The sequence below is a fragment of the Typopeltis vanoorti genome, chromosome 22, assembly GCF_054136105.1.
Source record: "Typopeltis vanoorti isolate ZY-2024b chromosome 22, IOZ_Tvanoo_1.0, whole genome shotgun sequence".
NCBI classification, from domain to species: Eukaryota; Metazoa; Arthropoda; class Arachnida; order Uropygi; family Thelyphonidae; genus Typopeltis; species Typopeltis vanoorti.
Window position 1 is genome coordinate 80,590,969 of NC_143570.1, and position 22,593 is coordinate 80,613,561.

The following is a 22,593-nucleotide window of genomic DNA, read 5'->3' on the forward strand; positions in this document are numbered from 1 at the left end:
TTCCTTCTTGTTCCTAATACTCCTGGCATTAGTGTACATGAATTGCAGAAGCCCATTTGTCCCATCCCTACTTTGATGCTTTATACTAACTGTCCCATTCTGATTTGTTGTCTGTCGTACTCGCTCCGGCATAATATACTCATTCATACACTTAACTTAAATCGTCCAGATAAAGATTCCTCCCGTCACGACGAGAATCGAACTTAGGCCTATTCCAATCGAAGGGCGCAATGTACCGTCGTTCTTCCAATTGCGCTACGGAGGCGCTTTGTAAGATTGATGTGGAAAAAATATCAGTACATGAATAAAGTGAGGAAAACTAGAGGTCATCCATGGGAATTGAGTAAGAGTGTGGTCAGTAAGAGAGTGAGGACTAGAATTTTTGCTTGGAGATGGACGAATGAGAGGAACAGATGCCAGATTTGGGTTGTGTGTGCTTTGCCAGTGAATGATTTCAAGTAAAAAAAAAATGACATACTGTATTGTACAAATATTGATAAATGTTTCTTTCTTTTTTTTGAAGTGAACCTCTCGCGATGAATACGGATTCCATGGTAGTGTTTATATAATCGAGTCGCCTGCAGTTTATTAGAAAATTACGTAAATTTCTTAATTTGGCGACTTGAAATTCTATGCATTGATTTTGTTTTGTTTTGTTTTTTCTCATTATTTTCCTTTTCTGGAATAAGATATTGGAAGCTTGATAAAATTCTAGAAGAGGGCGCAGTTGTCTGTTAAGATGGCAGAAGAAAATGTTTTGACCACGCTTGATGTTCAAAATATGAAGGTAATGTGTCCTTATAATCTGTGATATATTTTGTTTGCATGCACTTTAAAGTCCTATTCAAGAAAGTATAGTTTATTTATGAATATAATATTGAGTACCATTGTTCACGAAACTTAAGTGATCCCATATTGAAAGGAGTTACACTAAATGTTTTTACTTTTGGAGTTTATTATGTAGTTCGTTAATTCATTTGAAATAACTGTGATGTATTCTCTCTTACTATTATATTGAGATCTTTAATTGAAAAGCCTAAGTCCAACTTTCGTTGTGAGAATTATAGAGCTTGTTAATATCAGCTACTAGAAACTTATCAACTTCTTGAAGTTCAGTATGGTTTTCGACCGTGACGAGTGGACTCCATAAGTAAATAGTGCATTTTAGTTTTTTTGTATGCTATAATCTGAATGTTAGTCTGGCTAGTATTCATAATAAAGTTAAATATTAATGAAGCTTAATTTTTATATGAACACTATAACTATCATTGTTCAGATTATTTCTGTTAATCTCTTTCCCAACCATGTTTATTAAGAATTTTTTATAATATAAAAATAGACATTCATTTATATATATATATATATATATATATAAATGAATGTCTATTTTTATATTATAAAGAATATGAAAATAGACATTCATTTAAAAAAAAAAATATATATATATATATTTTTTTTCTTTCCAAACCTGGGCTGTGTGTATTGATAACTTAAAAAAACAAACAAAAAAAAAAGTTGCAGTGCATATTTGCCTTATGTGCCTTAGATCAAGAGATACTTGATCTGTAATGAGTAAATTAATTGACAAGCATATGTTACAAAATGAGATGTAACTTTTTTTTATTTTATTATTTTTAACATTCAAGTAGTTTTTTCAATTCTCATGTGTCCCTGTGCCATCAAGTGCACACACTCTCTCTTACCCCCCCCCCCTTTTCTACTTCAAATAGTACTTTGGCAAGCATATGTAATTTTTTTTTTTTTTTTTTTAAACATGTTCATGTTGGGTTTTGTGTGTATTACTCATCAGGTGGAAACCTGCTTGTATATGATTTCCCTTCTTTTTCAGGCAGGTACATTTTACAAATTTATCCATCTATATGGCATTAGTTTTTTTGTTTTTTTTTTGCAAAATTTTCTTACATGTTACAAAATATTCCCCCAGATTAAAACTGTAATGCTAACTGGAAAAAAATAGAAATTGGAATACCATATATAGAAAATCTCCAAATTATTGTTATCTTATTTCCAGTCATATTATTATTATTAACATCAGACTACCATGCAGGCAAGACTCATCGTGGGATAAATTAAACCAAGTTTAAACTATGAATATAATTACTTGGCATCTTAAATTTATAGTATAACCAAGTGGAAAAACTTGCAAAAATCTCTGCTGCCTTAATCTATTAACAATCCCTGACTATCATATCCTCCTCCTCGTCTTTCTTCTGTTTACAAGGCTCTACAAGTTGCATTCCTTCAATCAGTTCTCATATTCCACATTCCATACACCAGAAGCTGAGTTAGTGAACCTTCTCTGGACTCTGACATATCCTCATTATTAAAAGAAACACATGTATTAACCACAGTGAAAATTATTTAATTGTAAATATTTCATCCTAAGTATCTTAGGATATCATCAGTACAGCAGTTTAAAACAATAATAGGAATAACATACCGTTAGGGCGCATGATTACAATAGAATCTCATGAAACATGTTACAGAAGTAAAAATAAAATAAATAAATATAAAAAAAATAAATAAAATAAATAAATAAATAAATAATAATTATTTAACACAATTTTGTATGTTTCCCTTATTTTAGGAATAATTAGAACGTCGTTGCGGTTTAAGTTTGGTCTGTGTAGCAGGGCTTCAGAACTTTCTTTGTATAAATGTTCATATTTATATAAAGATCTATGTAAAAGTTTAGATTCTTCCCAATGGATCCTATGGTTTGGATTTTCAATTCCGTGTTGAGAGAAGCCAGATTTCTGCGGTTTAAAAAGACGAATGTTGTCTTGATGTTTAGAGATGCATTTCTGAACAGACCTACCTGTCTGTCCAAAGTAAGACAATTTGCATGAGCATGGAATCTTATAAACGCCAGGTGAGAGTTTGCCCTTATTTACAACTTGTTACCTTCTCCTTTTAATTATGATCGCACCACAGGTTTCGTTATTTAAAAAAAATATAATAATAATAATATTAACATATCCTCATCGTCTTGAAAAACCAGGAAACCAGATCTGTGCATGGTAGATCATATACAGCCTGATCTAGACATTATGCAAGAGAACTATAACCTCCTTGCATCTACATTTTAAGGTCCTCCTCATTGTTGCTATAATTCATTGTGCTTCCTTATGATGTTAGCAGTGTTACCCCTAAACTTCAAGTATGCCACCACCACCAGATCTCTCATCTCTTCCACTTAAAAAATTCTCTTTTTTTTTTGGATACCCTACATCCCAACTCCTACCTAACAAATTTCAAGACCTTGTACTTTGCAATACTGATTGCTCCACTTACCTGCCCACTTGCCTGTTGAAATCCTCTTGCAAAGCCATAACATCTGCTGTGCTGCTCATAGTTCTTCCCAACTTAACATTAGCAAACAGCTACTTATCATCAGTTAAGCCCCTGTCCCAATATCATTAACATACAAGTTAAACAATAATGTCTCTAAGATCTCTGCAAGATCCATGCAGTACTCTGCTAGAGACTTTCCTCTTTTAAGATACCATTCTTCCATGCACAGTGATACCTATATCATTGTGTATGCAGGTACTGCTGATATCTATCTGACAGACACAATTACCTGATTTACCAGTGTGTTATCCAGTCCCACCCATTTCATTTCAGTTACCAGCTTGTCATATGGCAATCAATGAAAGGCCTTTGAAAAATCTAAGTATACCACTGTGTATGCATCTCCTGTATGCAATGAATTCTTCACCTTGTTGTTCAAATGCAAATTGTTAAAACACGACTTCCCCCTAACACACCCATGCTGACCATTATAGAGAACGCTGCTGTTATCAACCTAGTTCCGAATCCTAGTCCTCACCAATCTCTCCAACACCAAAACAACAACAACCCAATACAGAGTTTTCTATAATTTGTAACCTGTCTTATTCCTTTCCTCCCTTCCCCCTCTGTGAAGTAACCCCCTCACTTTCCACTCCTTAGGGACTTGCGATATTGCTAGACTCATTGAAACAAGTGAGCCAAATATGCAGACATGAGCAAATGTTTCTGTTTACAAAGGCCAGAAGTATTCGAAATAAGAGAAATAAAATTGTAGCGTTAATAGAGTTCATTCACACAAAAATTGTCAGAATAAGTGAGACATAGTTGGATAAGGACAGGAAATGGAAGTATCAAATAATGACATTGGTTTGAAGCAGTATGGCATTGAAGTAAAAGTGGACAGGATGAAATATTTGGTGGAGTTTTACTATAGGTCTGGTAATGTGGAGGGCTGTGAGAAGGATGTGTGCAGGCAAATTGGTCTGGCTAATAAGAAAAGGGCAATCATTATGGCAATTTCAATCTTAGTAATATAGGTTATAATGAATACACAGCATCCAGAACCAAAGAAAATGAATTTCTTAATTTTTTAAGGAGCAGCTGTCTTAGCACATAACAAAGGGTAGACAAGGATTGAGCATTTTACATTTGATTACCTCATCATAGGGTGTTGTAAATCTTCCTCCAGTTGGTCAGTGATTGCTTCATGGTCAGCCATATCAAGATTTGTGAGAAAGAGATATATGCTGGTATTCAAAACCTAAGGATGAATGCTATCTCAGAAGATTACAACTGCAAATTCATATGAACCAGCTTATTGCAATATGTATAACTGGCGATTTCAAGTAGGTAGAAATGGGTACATTAAAATTTTCGAACTGCATGCAAAGGGATCATGTAGCAGCACTCAGCAGGATAAAAGGCAAAAGGCTGCACTAAGCAAATTGTGTTTGAAGGAAGATCTTTTTGTGAAGGAATAAAGTTGCAAACTTGGATGTCTTGTGATGTCTCAAAGACATCATCTAGATGATTTCATGAAGTGAAGAATTATTGCAAAGCATAAAGGAGGCCACAGAATTACTGATATTGCCAGAGAGTTTGGAATCTCACATAGCATTGTATCCAGGCTATGGACAGTGGAATGTATTCCACATTTTTGCTAAGAGGCCCTCACTCTGCTATGGAGCATGAAGATAGATTTTTGGTTATAACAGCAAAATGTAATCAATGTACAACAGCAAATCAGCTTGCGTGTCAGCTCCATTCAATCACAAGTTGCAAATATCTCAACATACTGTGACAAGACATTTGTGACAAGTATGACTATATGCCTGAAGGCCTGTAATCTGCATCCCTTTATCCACAACTCATCATAGAGCATGTTTTCAGTGGTGTCATATTCATAAAATTGGGACAAGACACCCAAGGGCTAATATACTCTACAGATGAGAATCTTTTTGATTTATTTTTCATGGTATTAACAACACCACAAACACTTTTAACAACAAAGATGTTTTATTAACGCTTATATTTCACTGATTTTCAACTCAGCATCATCAGAGTACAACACACATGTAAACGCGACAGTGAGTGAGTGAAACAATATAATTGCAAAAGACAAAAGATCTAAAGTCCTATTTTTTGGCGCCCTCTAACGAAAAAAAAAAAAAAAAGCAGTTATTCGGGAGTTTTTCTTAGGATAACTGTCTCTCAAATTTTTGGCAAATTAATGCAACCATATTTGTTAAGGTTGGGAGAATTCTTCAAAGCCATTGCTGACTCAAAAAATAATCTTTCAGATCTATAACGACTCCTAAATAGCACATTCGTTTTCCTCCATCTAATCCTGTGTGAAGGAGTGTCCAAAGCGTGGTCTGCCAGTCCCGACTTGCCATAGTGATAGTAGCGAATGTATCTTTCATGTTCTTTCAGGCGGATGTTCACTGATCTTCCTGTTTGCCCATAATAAGCCAAATCAATGTCACACGGAACTTCATACACTCCTGGGTGTGCTAAAGGGTGAAGTTTATCCTTAGGCGAGCAGATCAGAGTTGCCAGCTTGACATGACGTTTGAAAGTGGTGCGAAGGCCATGTTTCAACAATACTTTGGCTATCTTTTCCGATGTACCTCTGATATAGGGAATAGAAATGGTCATGTTGTATTCTTGTGTATTATATTATGGGCAAACAGGAAGATCAGTGAACATGCTCCTGGAAGAACATGAAAGATACATTCGCTATTACTATGGCAAGTCGGGACTGGCAGACCACGCTTTGGACACTCCTTCACACAGGATTAGATGGAGGAAAACGAATGTGCTATTTAGGAGTCGTTATAGATCCGAAAGATTATTTTTTGAGTCAGCAATGGCTTTGAAGAATTCTCCCAACCTTAACAAATATGGTTGCATTAATTTGCCAAAAATTTGGGAGACAGTTATCCTAAGAAAAACTCCTGGATAACTGCTGTTTTTTTTTTTTTTTTCTGTTAGATGGCGCCAAAAAATAGGACTTTAGATCTTTTGTCTTTTGCAATTATATTGTTTTACTCACTCACTGTCGCGTTTACATGTGTGTTGTACTCTGATGATGCTAAGTTGAAAATCAGCGAAATATAAGCGTTAATAAAACATCTTTGTTGTTAAAAGTGTTTGTGGTGTTGTTAATACCATGAAAAATAAGTCATGAATAACCATCAACACCCCTAAGCTTATCTGTTAGAGTGAGAATCTTTTTGGTCTTTCTTCCAGTTCTAGATGACACTTGATCTGCCATGCAAGCGGTATTGCTTACATCATGAGAATGTTCTTGATAGGTGGTGCTTGGGTTATGGCATGAAATGGCATTATGCTTAATGGATGCACCAAGTTACAAGTTCTGGAAAAGAGGGCTGTGACTGGTGAATGATATTGCAATGAAGTTCTTCAATGTCATGTTCGATTGTTCCATGGTGTTGTAGAGAAGAATTCATTTTTATGGATGATAATGCCACACACTTTGTATATGAGCAGTAGAGATACTACAGGAGACCATGGATATTAATTGAATCAAGTGGCCAGCATTCATTCTACCCAGATCTCAACCCCATAGAACACTTGGGATGCAATAGGGAGTTGCATTGCTGCTTGAAATTCCCCTTCAGAAAACAAAGCTTTATCCTTGCTCTGAAGTGGGGAGTGGGCCAGTTTGCCTCAAGAACTCCCAAAACACTTGGTGCTAAGTATGGTACGACATTGTGAGAGCTACATCGCAGTTTGTGGTGGACATTTTCCATACTGGAATGTCTCTCCACATTGTTTTCTGTAAGCAGTGTATATTAATTCCTTAACCACATCCTTAGGAAATTTGTAACTTTTGCCAAAAATGTATTGCAATTTAATTTCTATGAAATTTATAACACAGTTTTTGTGTAATATAACTTATTAGTATGTAGTTAAATGTAAAATGTAGTTCGTCCTTAGCTTTTGGACCCCAGTGTGTGTGTGTGTGTGTGTGGTGATCATCACAAACTTGGGAGGCAGCACATACCCTCAAGTAGGGTTCCTAAGTAGGGACCAAGTTTGGTCCCTACTTAGGAACTATCTGGTGGAGGCAATGGCTGAGTGTGTTGCAAAGGTCATGAGATAAGGTAGATGTAAATTGGATGAAGAGGTGACATAATCTGGAAGAAAGAGGCAGCACAAGATATATGAAGATATCATTTGGTCTCATTTGTTGCAGTATGTGCAACAAATGAGACCAAATTAATTTTTTTGATATGCGGCCAGTGGTAGGATTATATTGGTCATTGATAGTGGTAAATGATAACCACTGAGGAGGATATAGTACAGATGTTAAATGAGCAATTCATTAAGGTATTCCATCCTTGCAAATGTAACATAATTCAGAGAACTTGAGAGAAGTGGGAAGGGACACTGATGGCGAGTGAGCAAAAGGTGTATGAGGAATTGAGTAAACTTGATGTCCATGATGCCATAGGACTTGATGGTATATGATATGTCTTGAGGGTATGTCCAGGAAGTTAGCAACAGCTTTAACTTACTTCTGTAACATGAGTTGTAGATTGGCCCAGTTTCCAAAAGAGTGGAAAGAGAGCAAAATTGCTTCACTTTATAAAGGGAATGAAGCTTCAAATGACTAAGGCTTCAATTATTGGTCAGTCTGCTTGTCTAGAGTTGTGGTCAAGGTATGTTAAGCTGGTGAGAATGAGGATTCAGAACTGGGTTGACAGCAGTGGAAATCTGTTTTTTATGGATAGCATGGCATGGATTTGCCAAAGGATGCACAGTTGCCTGGTTGGCCAAGTGGTTAGTGCATCTGCTCTCCATCCAAAAAAAAAAAAAAAAGGCTTGGGTTCAAATTCTGCTGTGGGCATGGATGTTTGTGATTGTCTGTGAAAATACTAGTGCCGGTGGTGGTGGGCGTTAGATGGTGTTGGTGTAGATCGTAGTAGGTGATAGGTGCACCCTACCTTGAGTCTTTGGACTCCCTAGAGGTGTCACGTAATAATAATATATATATATATTTCAAAGGTCTTTGAAAAAATTGCCACATGACAAAACTGGTAATTAAATGCAACAGATGGGGTTAAATGGTAGATTAGTGTGTTGCATTGGAGATTGACTCTGTTAGATATTAGCAAGTTGTGTATGGGCAGTATCCAAGTGGAAAGGCACTAGTAATATTTATCAGTGGTCTGTTTTAGTGCTTTTCTTATGTAAATGACTTTAGGAAGGGCTTGAATGGTAATATACAGTTGTTTGCAGATGATGCAAAGTTGGAAAGCACTGTGAGGAGTGAACAGATGTATCCTTGCAAGAGGACTTGAATAGCCTGGGAAAATGGGTGATGCTGCCAATCCAGTGTTGCAAAGTGTGAAGTTTTAAAATTTGGCAAGCAAAGATGGGATGCAGAGTATAAGATTGTTGGGGATATCTTAGAGGAGGTGGAGGAGATGAGATATTTGGGGATGGTGGTGGATAGGGACCTGAAATTTGGGGGACATTTTACTAAAAAAAGTCTCTCTAAGTGTATTCACCTTTGGAATGCACTTAGACATTGCAGCTGCAAAAGAACTATTGATCAATGCCAGGCAGCATGCATGCCATGTCGGCCTGGTTGGCTGAGTGGTTAGTGTACTCGTTCCTGCAGCCAAACGGCTGCGGGTTGGAATCTCGCCGTGGGCATGGATGTTATGATTGTCTGAAAATACTATTGGTGGCAGTGAGCGGTAGATGACGTTGGCGGATTGAGTGGTGGAGACGGGGATTTGTTCAGTGGGTGCCCTCGATGAGTCTTGGGACCCCTGGAGGTGTCACATATTAATAATAATAATGATGCATTTTTCTCCTTTCCACTCTTCAACCTCTTCTTTCCATGCTGTTGCTTTAGTTGTTTCCTAAGCTTTTCATAATCACCAGCTCTTTAGTTCCACATATGTTCCTTCTTCACAGAAATTCTCATATGATTGGTGACAACTCGTGATCACTTCAATGTCATTCACGCCAACTACGTAAAGATTAAACATTTCATTCATAAATACAAGATGACAAGTACCTCTGATGACATGATCAGATGTAGGACTCTCGACCCTTGTTTGCCTTCTATTATATACTACCTGCATAATTATCCCTTAAGAAATTCATTCCCATTATTCTTTGATATCTCTTCATTTCAGTCAATATTGGCATGATTAAAATAACCCTTATCTTGATCAGTGAGCCAAGATATACTTTGTCTCCACCCTCAACATTCCCTGGCCTTTAGTATACTATGCCAACTAAATATCTCGCATTATAAGAGTGGAAAGCTACAAAACTGCTACAGAACCACTGCTGTTATTTTCCCCTTTGTGTCTCAACCCTATGCAGATAATTCTTCTGCTATCAGTAGCCATAATTCTTGTCCTCATCCTAATGGAAAATATCATACCCTTCATTTTATTCCCATCAAGATATGCTCATCTAACCACTGTTTCAACTTTTTCCAACTATTTGTGGGTGAATAAACTCAATCAGTGCAACTATATCATCTCCATTATTTCACAGCTTAGTCATTAACTAAGTTAATAGCATTCTTATAGTTAGGTTTAATGCAATGAATACAGCACAGAAAAATAGTTAAATGCAAGTTTAATCATTCCTATATTGCAGCTCTGTCACAGACATCATCAGAGATACAGTATTAAAATTGTAATAACATACACAGAAAAACAAAACCAATGCAATTAGTGGAAAAACTTAGATTCAAAAACTGAAGCCCTACAAGGGTTGCCCCTCAGTTGGTGTTGTTCGGTAGGAATTTTTAAGAGTTTAAATCAACACCAAACCTGAGTAGTTTCTTAAGCTAAGAATACATACACACACATTATCATCATCAAATTCCTAATATGTACCCTCTAGGGGGGAGGGTGTACAGGATGTGATAGCACTACATAAAAAAATTACATCATTGCTAACTTCCTATCTACAGTTTTCCTCCAAATCAATCTGTTACCTGTCAAGACTCCAACATTGTCAGATCTTATATTTCTATCGTCTAAGGCACTTTGTACCATATCAATCCACCTATATCTTGGTCTTCGTCTGGGTCGTTTTCCTGCCAACCTGGCAGAGAACACTTGTTTTGCTAATCTTTCCCTCTTCCATTCTGTTTAAGTGACTATACCATGTGAGATCAGCTCTGCTAAAATATTGCTGGATTCTAACAATGTCAAGTTCTTTCCTATTATCCTCATTTTTAATATGATATTGCCATTGGTGCCATCTGTTTATGGCCCTGATCTTTCTCAGGACTTATATCTGCAGACTCTGCTCTTTGGTTAAGTGTTGTACTTCTAACCCAGCTCTCAGATCCATAAGTTAAAATTAGTTTCAACACTGTGATTTGACCAATTAGTCTCTCTTATTCCATATAAATTTATTCAGTTGATTTCCATACCAACTTTGTTAATTTTGTTGTCTATTCCATATTTAATTTACCATCTTCACTAAAAATCATGCCTAAATAGCTGAAATGTTGCTCTATAGGTTCTCCATTCACAATACTGACACCACACAACTGTAGCATTTTGAATAGCTTTTCTCTTGGAACCTTGTCATATGTGTTTTCCAAATCTACAAAACTTAAATACAGATCTTTGTTATATTCCCATGATTTCTAATCTGTTTATTGTAAAGTTAAAATCTGATCCTGACAGCCTCTATTTAGCCTGAATCCTGCTGGTTCTTCACCATGCTTCACTTCCACAATCCTTCTCAACTGTTTCTCAAGTATATTTGCATAAATCTTACCAGGAACACTCAGTAGGGAAATATCTCTGTAATTCTCATATTCAGTTTTATTTCCCTTTTTTATATATGGGTACTATGAGAGCACTATACCAATCATCTGGAATTCGTCCCTCTGTCCAGGCCTTCTGAACTATGCAGTTCGGCCTCTGTAAGACTTTTATACCTCCAGACCATGTTGCCACCAATTGATAAGAGTGATCATAAGGTCATGACTTGGGAGGTGGCCAAAGGAGTGGAATTTACAATTAAGACAGGGTACGTGTGGAATTACTGGGCTGGGTAGTATTACAAGCTTAGGAGTGTGCTTGGCTCAGTGCCATGGCATGCAAAACTGCAAGGGCTGGATGTTGGTAGTGTGCATGGGTGGTGGTTAAGAAGTGTTTGCAGGAGGCAATGCTTGACTGTATACCAAGAGCCCGAATAATAAATCGAGTAGAGGTTAGATGGATGAATAACACTATAAAGCTTGAGCTGCAAAAAAAGAAACGATTGTGGAGGGAATTTAAGGAGAAAGGTGACCAGCAGGTGCAGAAACAGTATAAAGCTCAGGCCAGGAAGGTAACAAGGGTGGTAAGAAAAGCAAAAGCGGATTATGAAAGAAAATTGGCCACGCAGGCTAAAGAGAATCCCAAACAGTTTTTTCAGTATGTTGCAAGTAAAAGGAAAAATGTTCATGGCAGAATGATTTTAAAAAATGCTGAGGGTATGGAGGTAACCGAATTAGTCGGTATAGTGGAATTACTGAGCGAGCACTTTGCAAGAGTATATCATCTAGGTGGTGACTTTGCAGGAATGGAAGAACCAACAGCTTATACTGGAATTGTGATGAATGAAGTAGAGGTAAATAGTCTATTACAGAATCTCAATGTCAATACATCTGTGGGATTGGATGGTATACCAGCTCGTGTCGTACGTGAAGCGGCTAAAGAATTATCAGTGCCCTTGACAATTTTGTTTAATTTGAACCTCAGGTCTGGGTCAGTCCCAAGGGGGTGGAAAGAGGGGAAAATAATTCCGCTGCATAAAGGTGGTTCCAAGGCTGCTGTTGAAAATTACCAGCCAATCAGTATAACAGGAATTGTTATCAAGGTATTGGAGAAAATAGTCAAGAGGAAAATACAAGATTAGATAGATGAAAATGGAATATTGTATCAGGGACAGCATGGTTTTGTGAAGGGTAGATCATGCCTCAGTAACTTGCTTACGTATTATTACACAGTGATGACTGAACTGGATAAGGGTAATGGGTTTACAGTGATTCTACTTGACCTTGCTAAGGCCTTTGACAGGATACCACATGGAATTCTAATCAGTAAAATGCAGCATATGGGAATGGATATAGGTTTAGTGAGATGGATAGGAGGGTGGTTGATGGAGAGATATCAGAGAGTGGTTTATTAGTGGTTTATTCAGGAGTAGAGTCCACAAGACGGCCTGTGACTAGTGGTGTGCCATAAGGATCTGTTCTTGGACCACGGCTGTTTAATTTGTTCATTAATGATATAGGAAAGGATCTGAGAGGAACATTTCATTTGTTTGCTGATGATGCAAAGTTGGGTAGGGCAATAGTGAATGCAGATGATGTCAAAATTTTGCAGGATGATTTGGATAGATTGGAGGTCTGAGCTAAAGAGAATGGATGTCAATTTAATGTTGCAAAATGTAAGGTTATACATTTTGGGGTGAAAAGATTAGCAGCAGTTTACTACATTGGTGGAACTGTACTCCAGGAAATTGATGAGGCACGAGATTTAGGAGTGTTGGTGGATAAGGAGTTGAAGTTTTAGGGGCCACATTGCAAAAGTAGCCAAATCAGCTCATCAAATCACTTGGTTGATGAAGAATACGTTGACAAACAGAGACAAACATGTTATTGTTCCTCTGTATCGAGCCTTGATTAGACCCCATATTGACTACTGTGCCAGATTTGGTCACCTAGGTTTCTTCTTGATGGGGAGGACGTTGAGAGGATCCAGAGGTGAGTGACCAAGATGATAGCAGGTCTGTGAAATGAACCTTATGAGAACAGGTTGAGGATTTGTGGGTTGCAAAAATTGGTTGATAGGTAGAGGAGGGGAGATATGATTGAGACATTCAAATTACTGAACGGTTTCTATAAAATTAATTCAGAAGATATTTTTGAGAACAGGGCTGGTTGCGGGAGGACTAGGGGACATCCATGGAAGCTTGGGAAAAGTGTGGTTAGTAAGGGTGTTAGAGCTGGGTTCTTTACTTTTAGAGTGGTGAATGAGTGGAATGGGCTGCAAGAGTCTGTGGTGGATGCTGTGACAGTGAATGAGTTTAAGGCGAGGTAAGATAGATACTGTATGAATGTCAAATAGTTGTGATGAACATGATTTGGGGTTTCCCTTGATGAGTCTAAGGACTCCCTGGAGTTGCCCGTAATAATAATAATACTTGAGCATTTCCTGTCGAATATCATCTACTCCTGTTGCCTTTTAACATTTCAGGCTTTTGATGGCTTTTTCTACTTCAAGTATGAATAAGTATCCTGATTGCATGCCTGCTCAGTATATTTTACCACTGTGCTGCCACTTATTGGGTTAATTTAGCAATTTTTGGAAGTAATACTCCATACTTCACGGATATCTTTTTCTCCACTTTTCACGTCACTTTTATGATCTCTAATTCCTTTTTACAGCACTCTTTTTCTGAGCTTCTTCAACAACCTCCAGAATATCTTGCCATCTTCTTGATATTTATTTTCAATGTTCTTACCAAAGTTTTCCCATGACTTTTGTTTAGCTAATTTTACACAGTGTTTAGCTTTCTTACATTTGTCTCTGTATTCTCTAAGAGAATAAGCTGACTTATTTGCCAGGAACTTTTCATATTATTTTTCTATCCTTGCAGACAACCTCACCACATGCCTCTCTGGCTAAATCAATCAATGTTTTCTTCAGGGCTTTCGATTGAATCTGCAAGGTTTGATTCCTGTTCACAAACTCTCATTTTTTCTTGAATAATGGTTGTGTATTTTAGTCTACAGTTCACATCTGAATGCTACTCAACTTTAATTTGGTTTAAAACTTTCTTACATGTTCTTTTTAATTTTATTCTGCTCAAGATTAAATAGTGATCACTTCCAATTTCAAATCCTCTGTGCACTCTGGTGTCCTGCAGCATGGAGAAAACATTACTATCAACAATAACATAGTCAATGAGACTTTTCTTATTCCTTGCCTCTTCTCTCCATGTGAATTTATGCACATTTTTATGTTTGAACATGGTGCTAGTAATAACCAGTCCATGTCCTGAGCAGAAATCCAACAGGTATTTGCCATTATTATTAGCTTTGTTCTTTTCTGCAAATTTTCCCAAAACGTTTTTGTTGGTTTGACAACATTTCCTACTCTGCTATTTAGATCCCCAACAAAGACCAACTTTTCATTTTTCATTGTGTCAGTTGCTTTCTGTAAAGCCTGAAAAAATTCATCCACTTCTACCTTAGTAGAACCTTCTGTGAGACCATAGGTACAAATAAGTCTCATTGTCCAGTTCCCCATTCTCATATTTGCCCACATCACTCTACTTGAACTTGCCTGTCATTCAAGAAGATTAGCCTCATATTTTGTGTTGAATACTCTGACTACTCCTTCTTTTCCTTGATTGTCGTTGCCTGAATATAACATTTTATATTAATTACTCAGAAAGATCTCACCGATTTTTGTCTGTTTTGTTTCAGTCACCTGTATTATGTCGATCTGGTACTTATCCAATTCCTCAGCCAGCTCCACTTTAGGATACATACACATTGATTAATTATTTTTTAAAAGTCAAAAACCAGATCTCCTGACTAAGTATCTCATGAAAAGTGAGTCTGGCTTGAACAAGTAAAATTTGATTTTGTGACTAGTAGATTTAAGTGGTATTTCTGGAGTTGTGATATGCAGTACTTTCAGAATTATTTGAATCGAGTCCTGATATGCAGTACTTTCAGAATTATTTGAATCGAGTCCTGATATGCAGTACTTTCAGAAATATTTGAATAGGCTGGAATTATGGACATATGAAAATAGCTATCATTTTAATGTTAGCAAATGTAAACCATGCTCTTTGGTGTGATGAGACTTCCAATATCACATTATATTGATGGGTTTATGCTCTACATATCTGCCACTGAATTAGAAATTTTTATTTAATACTGTGCTGGAGCTCCTTTAGTGACTGTAATTGCTGATTGTTTTTCAAATTCCTGTGCATGGTTTAGTGAGATATGGGTCAGGAACACTGTGCATTAAATGCTTTGGTCAATTTCTGCACACAAAAAATCTGTTTGTTCACAAGCCCTTGTCAGACGACACTGATCTCACTCCTGACAGATTGGCTTAGGACCACAGTTAGACCTCTTAGACAAGGAATGTGGCTTATTTTTCCACTGCTTAAACACCCAAGATATCTCACCTTTTGAGATATCCTGGGTGTTTAAGTCAGCTCTGCTGTTTTCAAAATTGTGGCTCCATCCAGATGGGCATCCACAATAAGCCCTTTATCTGAACTCTGAAAGATATCCCCCCCCCCCCCCATTGTGATCAAAACTATTGATTACTGACCAGCAGCATTCTTAAATAGTTGCCTAGAATATGTATTGATGCATGCATTTTGCATATGCACTCCGTGACATTTATGTAGATTTGCTTCAAGGTTTCTAATTCACTGGTGGTATGTGTAGAAGAAACTGATTAGGCTAGGGATCTTAAAGTTTTATTAGATAGGAAGTTGAAGTTTAAAGTCCATATCTCGATGATTGCAAATACAACTCAGAGGATAATTGCAAGCCGAAATGAATTTTGATGTGTAAAGATAAGGAAGTCATTTTGCCTCTTTACAAGGCCTCGCTTGGACTACTGTATCCAGATCTGGTCTCCTTGGTGATTTTGATACAGTGGGAAGAGAGCAAAGGTGAGTGTTCAGAATGATATCATGATTGCAGAATACAGATTATGTAGACAGATTGAAAATTTGTGGACTGCAGACATTAGAAAGTGGAAGAAAGAGGGGTGATATAATTGAGACTTACAAACTTCTGAAAGGGTCATACAGGATATCAGTAAGTTGGATTTTTCATTTTATGGAGGGTGGAGAAAGAACAAGACGGTATCCTTGATAAGTTGTATCCTCTCAGATTGGAGGACTTGAATGGTAATGGCATCAGTGGTTTGAGAGCATATGGTGTGAAATGGAGGTGGACAGGATATTTAGTGGCATGTTGCTATACGCCAGGGAGCATAGAGAGCGAAGAGCAGGAGATGTTTAGGCAGTTGAGTTTAGTGAGTGTGAAAGAATAATTGTTATGGAGATTTTGACTATAACAGTATAAACTGGGAAAGAAGACTGCATGTAGTAGTATGGGAATGACATTTCTGGAATTCTTAGAGACAGATGTCTTAGGTATTCCAGAAATGTCATTCCCATACTACTACTACATGCAGTCTTCTCTTCCCAGTTTATACTGTTATAGTCAAAATCTCCATAACAATTATTTATTCACACTCGCTGAACTCAACTGCCTAAACGTCTCCTGCTTTTCGCTCTCTATGCTCTCTGGCTTATAGCAACATGCCACTAAATATCCTGTCCACCTCCATTTCACACTATATGCCCTCAAAACCATTAGTGCCATTACCCTTCAAGTCCTCCAATCTGAGAGGACACAACTCATTACTTATCAACGATGCCATCTTGTCCTTTATCCACCCTCCATAAAATAAAAAAATCTCACTTACTGATATCCTGTATGACCTTTGAGAAGTTTGTAAGTCTCTACAAATTGAGACTTCTATTACATGTACTTCTACATGTAGTGGAAGGAACTCAAGGTTCCAGAGTTTTGGATTTGCTCATTGCATTAGAGGATTTGATTATAACTGAGATGACATCCCTACCCATGGTTGGGGAAAGTGATTGTGTTTTAAGTTTGAGGATAAATAGACATGCAGGATAAGGCGGTTAATTTTAATAATCTTATAATTTAGCTTCAGGCAGTTCCGTGGATGGGGAAATTGGAAGGCTGAGATATTCCTGAATGGGAACTGATGAAGAAATATTTATTAGTAGCAATGGCAAGTTGTGTATACCTTGAGTGAAAAAGTGAACTCTATTTGTTGTAAAGTAGATGACAAATGATGTCAAACAAGAACTGCAGGTTAAAAAAAGGTTATGGAAGGGATATAAGGAGAAGGGCAAGCAGATGCATATAAGACTCAGGCCAGGAAAATGACTAGAGTAATAAGGAAGGCAAAACTTGAATATGAACAGAGATTGGCTCTAATAAGATCCAAGGAATTCTGTCATTATCTGGCTAGTAGGTGGTGGACTGATTGTGGAAGAATAATATTGCTGGACAAAGATGGGAGTACAGTGACTGATGCAGAAGACATAGTGGAGTTGTTTAATGATCACTTTATTGGGATATTTCATCCTAGAGAAGTAGATTTTAATACTAGTCACTTTTGCGAGAGATTTGCTTTTATCACTGTTGAGCGTGACACCCATTGAATGTGCGACCAGTCTGCATGCCATAATGTATCTTTGACAGTGCCTCCCACGTACCATTACTTGACTCTATCTCCAAGCACTTTGCAGAGTATGAGATAGGGGAATTATGTGTCAGCTGAAAAACCTCCTGACTCATTACTGACAGGTTCAGGCTAGTGACTGTCTGGTTGCTGACACTAGCATTTTTACTGATGTACACTTGAAATGGAGGAGATTCTGTGTGTGTAAGCAATCTTGGCATGACCTTGATGCATATCGTTTATACTGAATGTAGAAGAGAGCGATGACAACATAAACTGGAAGTACTATTCAGCAAGCCATATTCACGCTTTCGGTCTCCTTTAAGCAGAGGTGGGGGGGGGTGTTTCTCAGGAGGGTCTAGTTGTCCTTTCCTCAGACTAGAATGGTATTCTTTTGGAGCAAGAATGCACACTGGATCTCCAGAGCCCCTTTTGTGAAATTGGTGATACAATTACACAAAAGGGGTATGCAATATACTGCCTCTCCCAAATTTTTGGATTTGGGAGAGGCAGTATATTGCATGTCCCTGCTCATTGGTATTTCTGCAAAATCAGTGTATTGGAATCGTGACGTTTGTCAAGATTCCATTAGGCCAGTTTTTTGCACAAATTGGCCAAATCTTGATTTATGTTTAATGAGTTGTACTGGTAGTCATTTTATTTTTAAATCCCTCATAAAATTGAATATTTTACGAGGGATGTCCAGAAAGTAAGTTCCGTTTTTAAACATTCTCGCGGTGTGTATGTTTATAATGTCTAAGAAAATCGAATCGCCCGCCACATGTGAAATTAGGTCAGTTATCCATTTCTTGAATTCGAGGAGCATTAAAGCAGCTGAAATTTATCGGCAAATTATTGAGGTTTATTGAGAACATGCAATAAGTGATTTAGTGGTATGAAGATGAGTACAACTTTTTAATGAAGGAAGGACAGGTGTGCACGATTATGAATGGAGTGGGCGACCATCAGTGGCTTACGATTTGGTGCATTTGGTTGAAGAGAAGATTCGACAGAATAGGGAATTCACTATGACGTCACTTTCACTGCAATTTCCAGAAGTTTCACATTCATGTCTTCATGAAATTGTGTGCACGCTGGGTGCCGAAGTTGCTTACAGAACAACACAAAGTGAATTGGCTGGGCAGTGTGTTAGAATTTTTGACACGCTACAACGAGGATGGCGATGCTTTCCTGAGCAGACTTGTCACTGGGGATGAGACTTGGGTGTCGCATGCAATCTCTAAATCCAAACAACAGTCCATGGAGTGGAGGCACACCTCATCACCAGTCAAGAAGAAATTGAAGACAACAGTTTCCACTCGGAAAATCATGTGCACTTTGTTTTGGAACAGAGAAGGAATTTTGCTTGTAGACTTCTTGGATCAAGACTCCACAATCAATGCGAATATGTACTGCTAAACCCTCAAGAAACTGCTTCGTGCAATCCAGAATAAACGACGTGACATGCTTGCTATGGGTGTTGTTTGATTCATGATAATGCCCGCCCACACACGGCCAGCGTAACACAACAACTTCTCGCTACCTTCGGCTGGGAACAATTCCATCATCCCCCATATAGTCCTTACCTCGTGCCAAGCAATTTTCACCTGTTCAAACATCTGAAATCTTTCCTTGGTGACCAGTGGTTTTAAGATGATGACGAGGTCAAAGAAGCAGTCAATACATGGTTTGCATCACGGGCAGCAACCTTCTATGATGAAGGTATACAACTCTTGGTGCCTGATTATGATAAGTACCTGAACAATGGCTGAAATTATGTAGAAAAGTAGTGAAAGATGTCTACTTTAATTTCCAATAAAGTTTTTTTTTGTAAATATATTTTTGTTTTTCAACCCATCAGAACTTACTTTCTGGACGTCCCTTGTACATCCATCACTGTTTATTTAAAAACTTTCCAAATAATTATTTGAAACATCTAGAATACCATTGTCTTCAATTTTCACATCACCTTTATTCTCACCATACCCAGCTAACTTGGTTGGCCAAGTGGTTAGCGTATCTGCTCTTCAACCAGTGGATTTTCGAGTTCAAGTCTGCATTGGACATTATTGTTTGTGATTGTCTTTAGGTGGAAGGTGAATTTCATTGCATGGTGTGATTTTATGCTGGCCTGCTTATTGGAAGACTGACACAGCTTGAAAAAGTTTCATGTTTTGATTTCTAGAGCAATGTTTTCTGCATTATGTAAAAAATAAATAAAAATATAAAATTAATTTAAAGAGAAAAAAATTCATCACATGAAAATCTTACTTGATGTGTCTGCATTACTTGCAAGGTGGGGTTCTTTCTGTGCTATTTCCTCTGTTATTCTTTTTAAAACTTTGATACATTATTTTTTCTCAATGTGGTGTTTATTTTTATCATGCTGAAAATTGAATTTTGATCACTTTGTATTTCATTTTTGTCGTATATTCTTTTATCCTGAATCTTGTATTACTTTGCCAGTGTTGTTAGCCGAGTGGTTAGCCTTTGACTAACAGGCTGTGGATTCATATTATGTCTCAGGGCATTTTGAATATCTCGAGGTAGGAGATGAATTTCACTGCCCCATGTAAAACCACCTCCATGGAGCTTGAAGAAAGTTACATATTTGAACATAACTGAGTGAGTTATTTAAAAAATGAATAAAAATAGAGAAAAATCCTTTGCTTACCCACAATACCAATATACTATAGATTTACAAACCTTTGGTGGATGGGAGTTATTATTATTGAGAGAGACCTCAGGGAGTAAGGGACTCATTGAAGGAGACACATATACAAACACACACCAGCTATTATACTTTTAATTGAATACATTCACACTACTTGCACACACAACATCCAATGGCAATCCATTCCAATCACGAACTACCCTATGAGAGAAAAATCTAGATCTCACTTCCTTCCTAGTGGCATTCATTCTCAGCTTCGAAGGATGTCATCTCGTCCTTTTTCCACCCTTCATAAAATGAAAAATTCCACTTACTGATATCCTGTATGATCCTTTCAGAAGTTTGTAAGTCTCAATCACATCACTCCTCTTTCTCCTGTTTGCTATTGTCTGTAGTCTACAAATTCTTAATCTGTCTTCATAATCATTATTCCAGAATTCCTGATATCATTTTTAATACTCTCCTTTGCACTCTCTCCACTTTATCAGAATCACAACGGAGACAGACTCTCACACACACACACTAGTCCAAGTGAGGTCTTATCAAGGCCTTGTAAAGAGGCAAAATGACATCCTTATCTTTACACGTCATCAAAGTCATTTCAGCCGCATTGCAATTATCTTTTCAATTGTATTTGCAATTTTTGCTACATGTTCCCTGAACTTCAGTTTCCTATCTACAAACACTAGCAGATTTATTTAGAAGTATAACATCATCCACATAAAGCAAAGAGCTGACATTAACATTTCCAATTTTGATATCATGTTTAATACCACTTTCCTTCATAATGTGATCCATATAGATAATGAATAACAGAGGGGATAAAGTATATCCTTGTCTCACACCAGATTTAACATTAAACCATCTTCCTGTACTTCCTTCAATTCTAACTGCTGACTTACAACTCAAATAAAGACTAAGTATTGCTTGATATAATGCCCCATTGACACCATATAACTGCAGCGTATTGAATAGCTTCTCTCTTGGCACCTTGTCATATGCCTTTTCCAAATCGGCAAAACTTAAATACAGATCTTTGTTATATTCCCATGTTTTCTCGACTATTTGTCGTAAAGTGAAGATCTGATCCTGACAACCTCTATTTGGCCTGAATCCAGCTTGTTCTTCACCAAGCTTTTCTTCCACAATTCTTCTCAAGTATACTGGCATAGATCTTGCCAGGAACACTCAGTAGGGAAATACCTCTGTAATTCTCACATTCAGTTTTATTTCCCTTTTTATATATGGGTACTATGAGAGCTCTACTCCAATCATCAGGAATTCGTCCCTCTGTCCAGGCTTTCTGAACTATGCAGTGCAGCCACTGTAAGACTTTTATACCACCATACTTCAGCATTTCTGGTCGAATATCATCTACTCCTGCTGCCTTTCCACATTTCAAGCCTTTGATGGCTTTTTCTACTTCAAGTATGGGTATGTATTCCTGACTGCATGCCTGGTCAGTGTTTTTTATCACTGTGCTGTCATCACTGCTTGTTTCATTTAGCAGTTTTTCAAGGTAATTACTCCATACTTGAAGGATATCTTTTTCTCCTGTTTTCATGTCACCTTTATCATCTCTAACTCCTTTTACAGCACTCTTTCCTCCATTCTTAAGCTTCTTCAACAACCTCCAGAATATTTTGCCACCTTCTTGATATTTATTTTCTATATTCTTGCCAAAGTCCTCCCATGACTTTTGTTTAGCTAGTTTTACACACTGTTTAGCTTTCTTACATTTCTCTCTGTATTCTGTAAGAGTAAAAGCTGGCTTATTTGCCAGGAACTTTTGATATGCTTTCTTCTTTTCCTTCACTCCCTCTTTAACTTCCTGTGTCCACTAGGGAGTTCTGATTTTTTTTATCCTTGCAGACAACCTCACCACATGCCTCTCTGGCAGAATCAATCAATGTTTTCTTCAGAGTTTGCCACTGAATCTCCAAGATTTGATTCCTGTTCTCAAACTCTTTCATTTTTTCTTCAATAATCTTTCTGTATTTTAGTCTACAGTTCACATCAGAGCTGCTCAACTTTTATTCTCTTTAAAAGTTTCTTACATGTTATTCATTTCAATATGAAATTCAATTTTATCCTGCTCAAGACTAAATAGTGATCACTTCCAATTTCAAATCCTCTGTACACTCTGGTATCCTGCACCAGGGAGAAGACATCACTATCAACAATAACATAGTCAATGAGACTTTTCTTATTCCTAGCCTCTCCTCTCCATGTGAATTTGTGCACATTTTTATGTTGGAACATGGTGTTAGT

The 22,593-nt window shown here is 37.3% G+C and overlaps 1 protein-coding gene across 1 annotated transcript in view; it reads left to right on the plus strand.

Annotated features, from left to right (window-relative positions):
• The first annotated feature begins 739 nt into the window (after positions 1-739).
• The window catches only part of LOC150094514 (SAP domain-containing ribonucleoprotein), a 282,266-nt gene continuing 260,412 nt past the window's right edge, over positions 740-22,593 (plus strand). The window contains exon 1 of the mRNA XM_090412228.1: positions 740-787. Coding sequence (XP_090268354.1) covers positions 740-787 — 48 coding nt within the window. The remainder of the gene's footprint in view (positions 788-22,593) is intronic.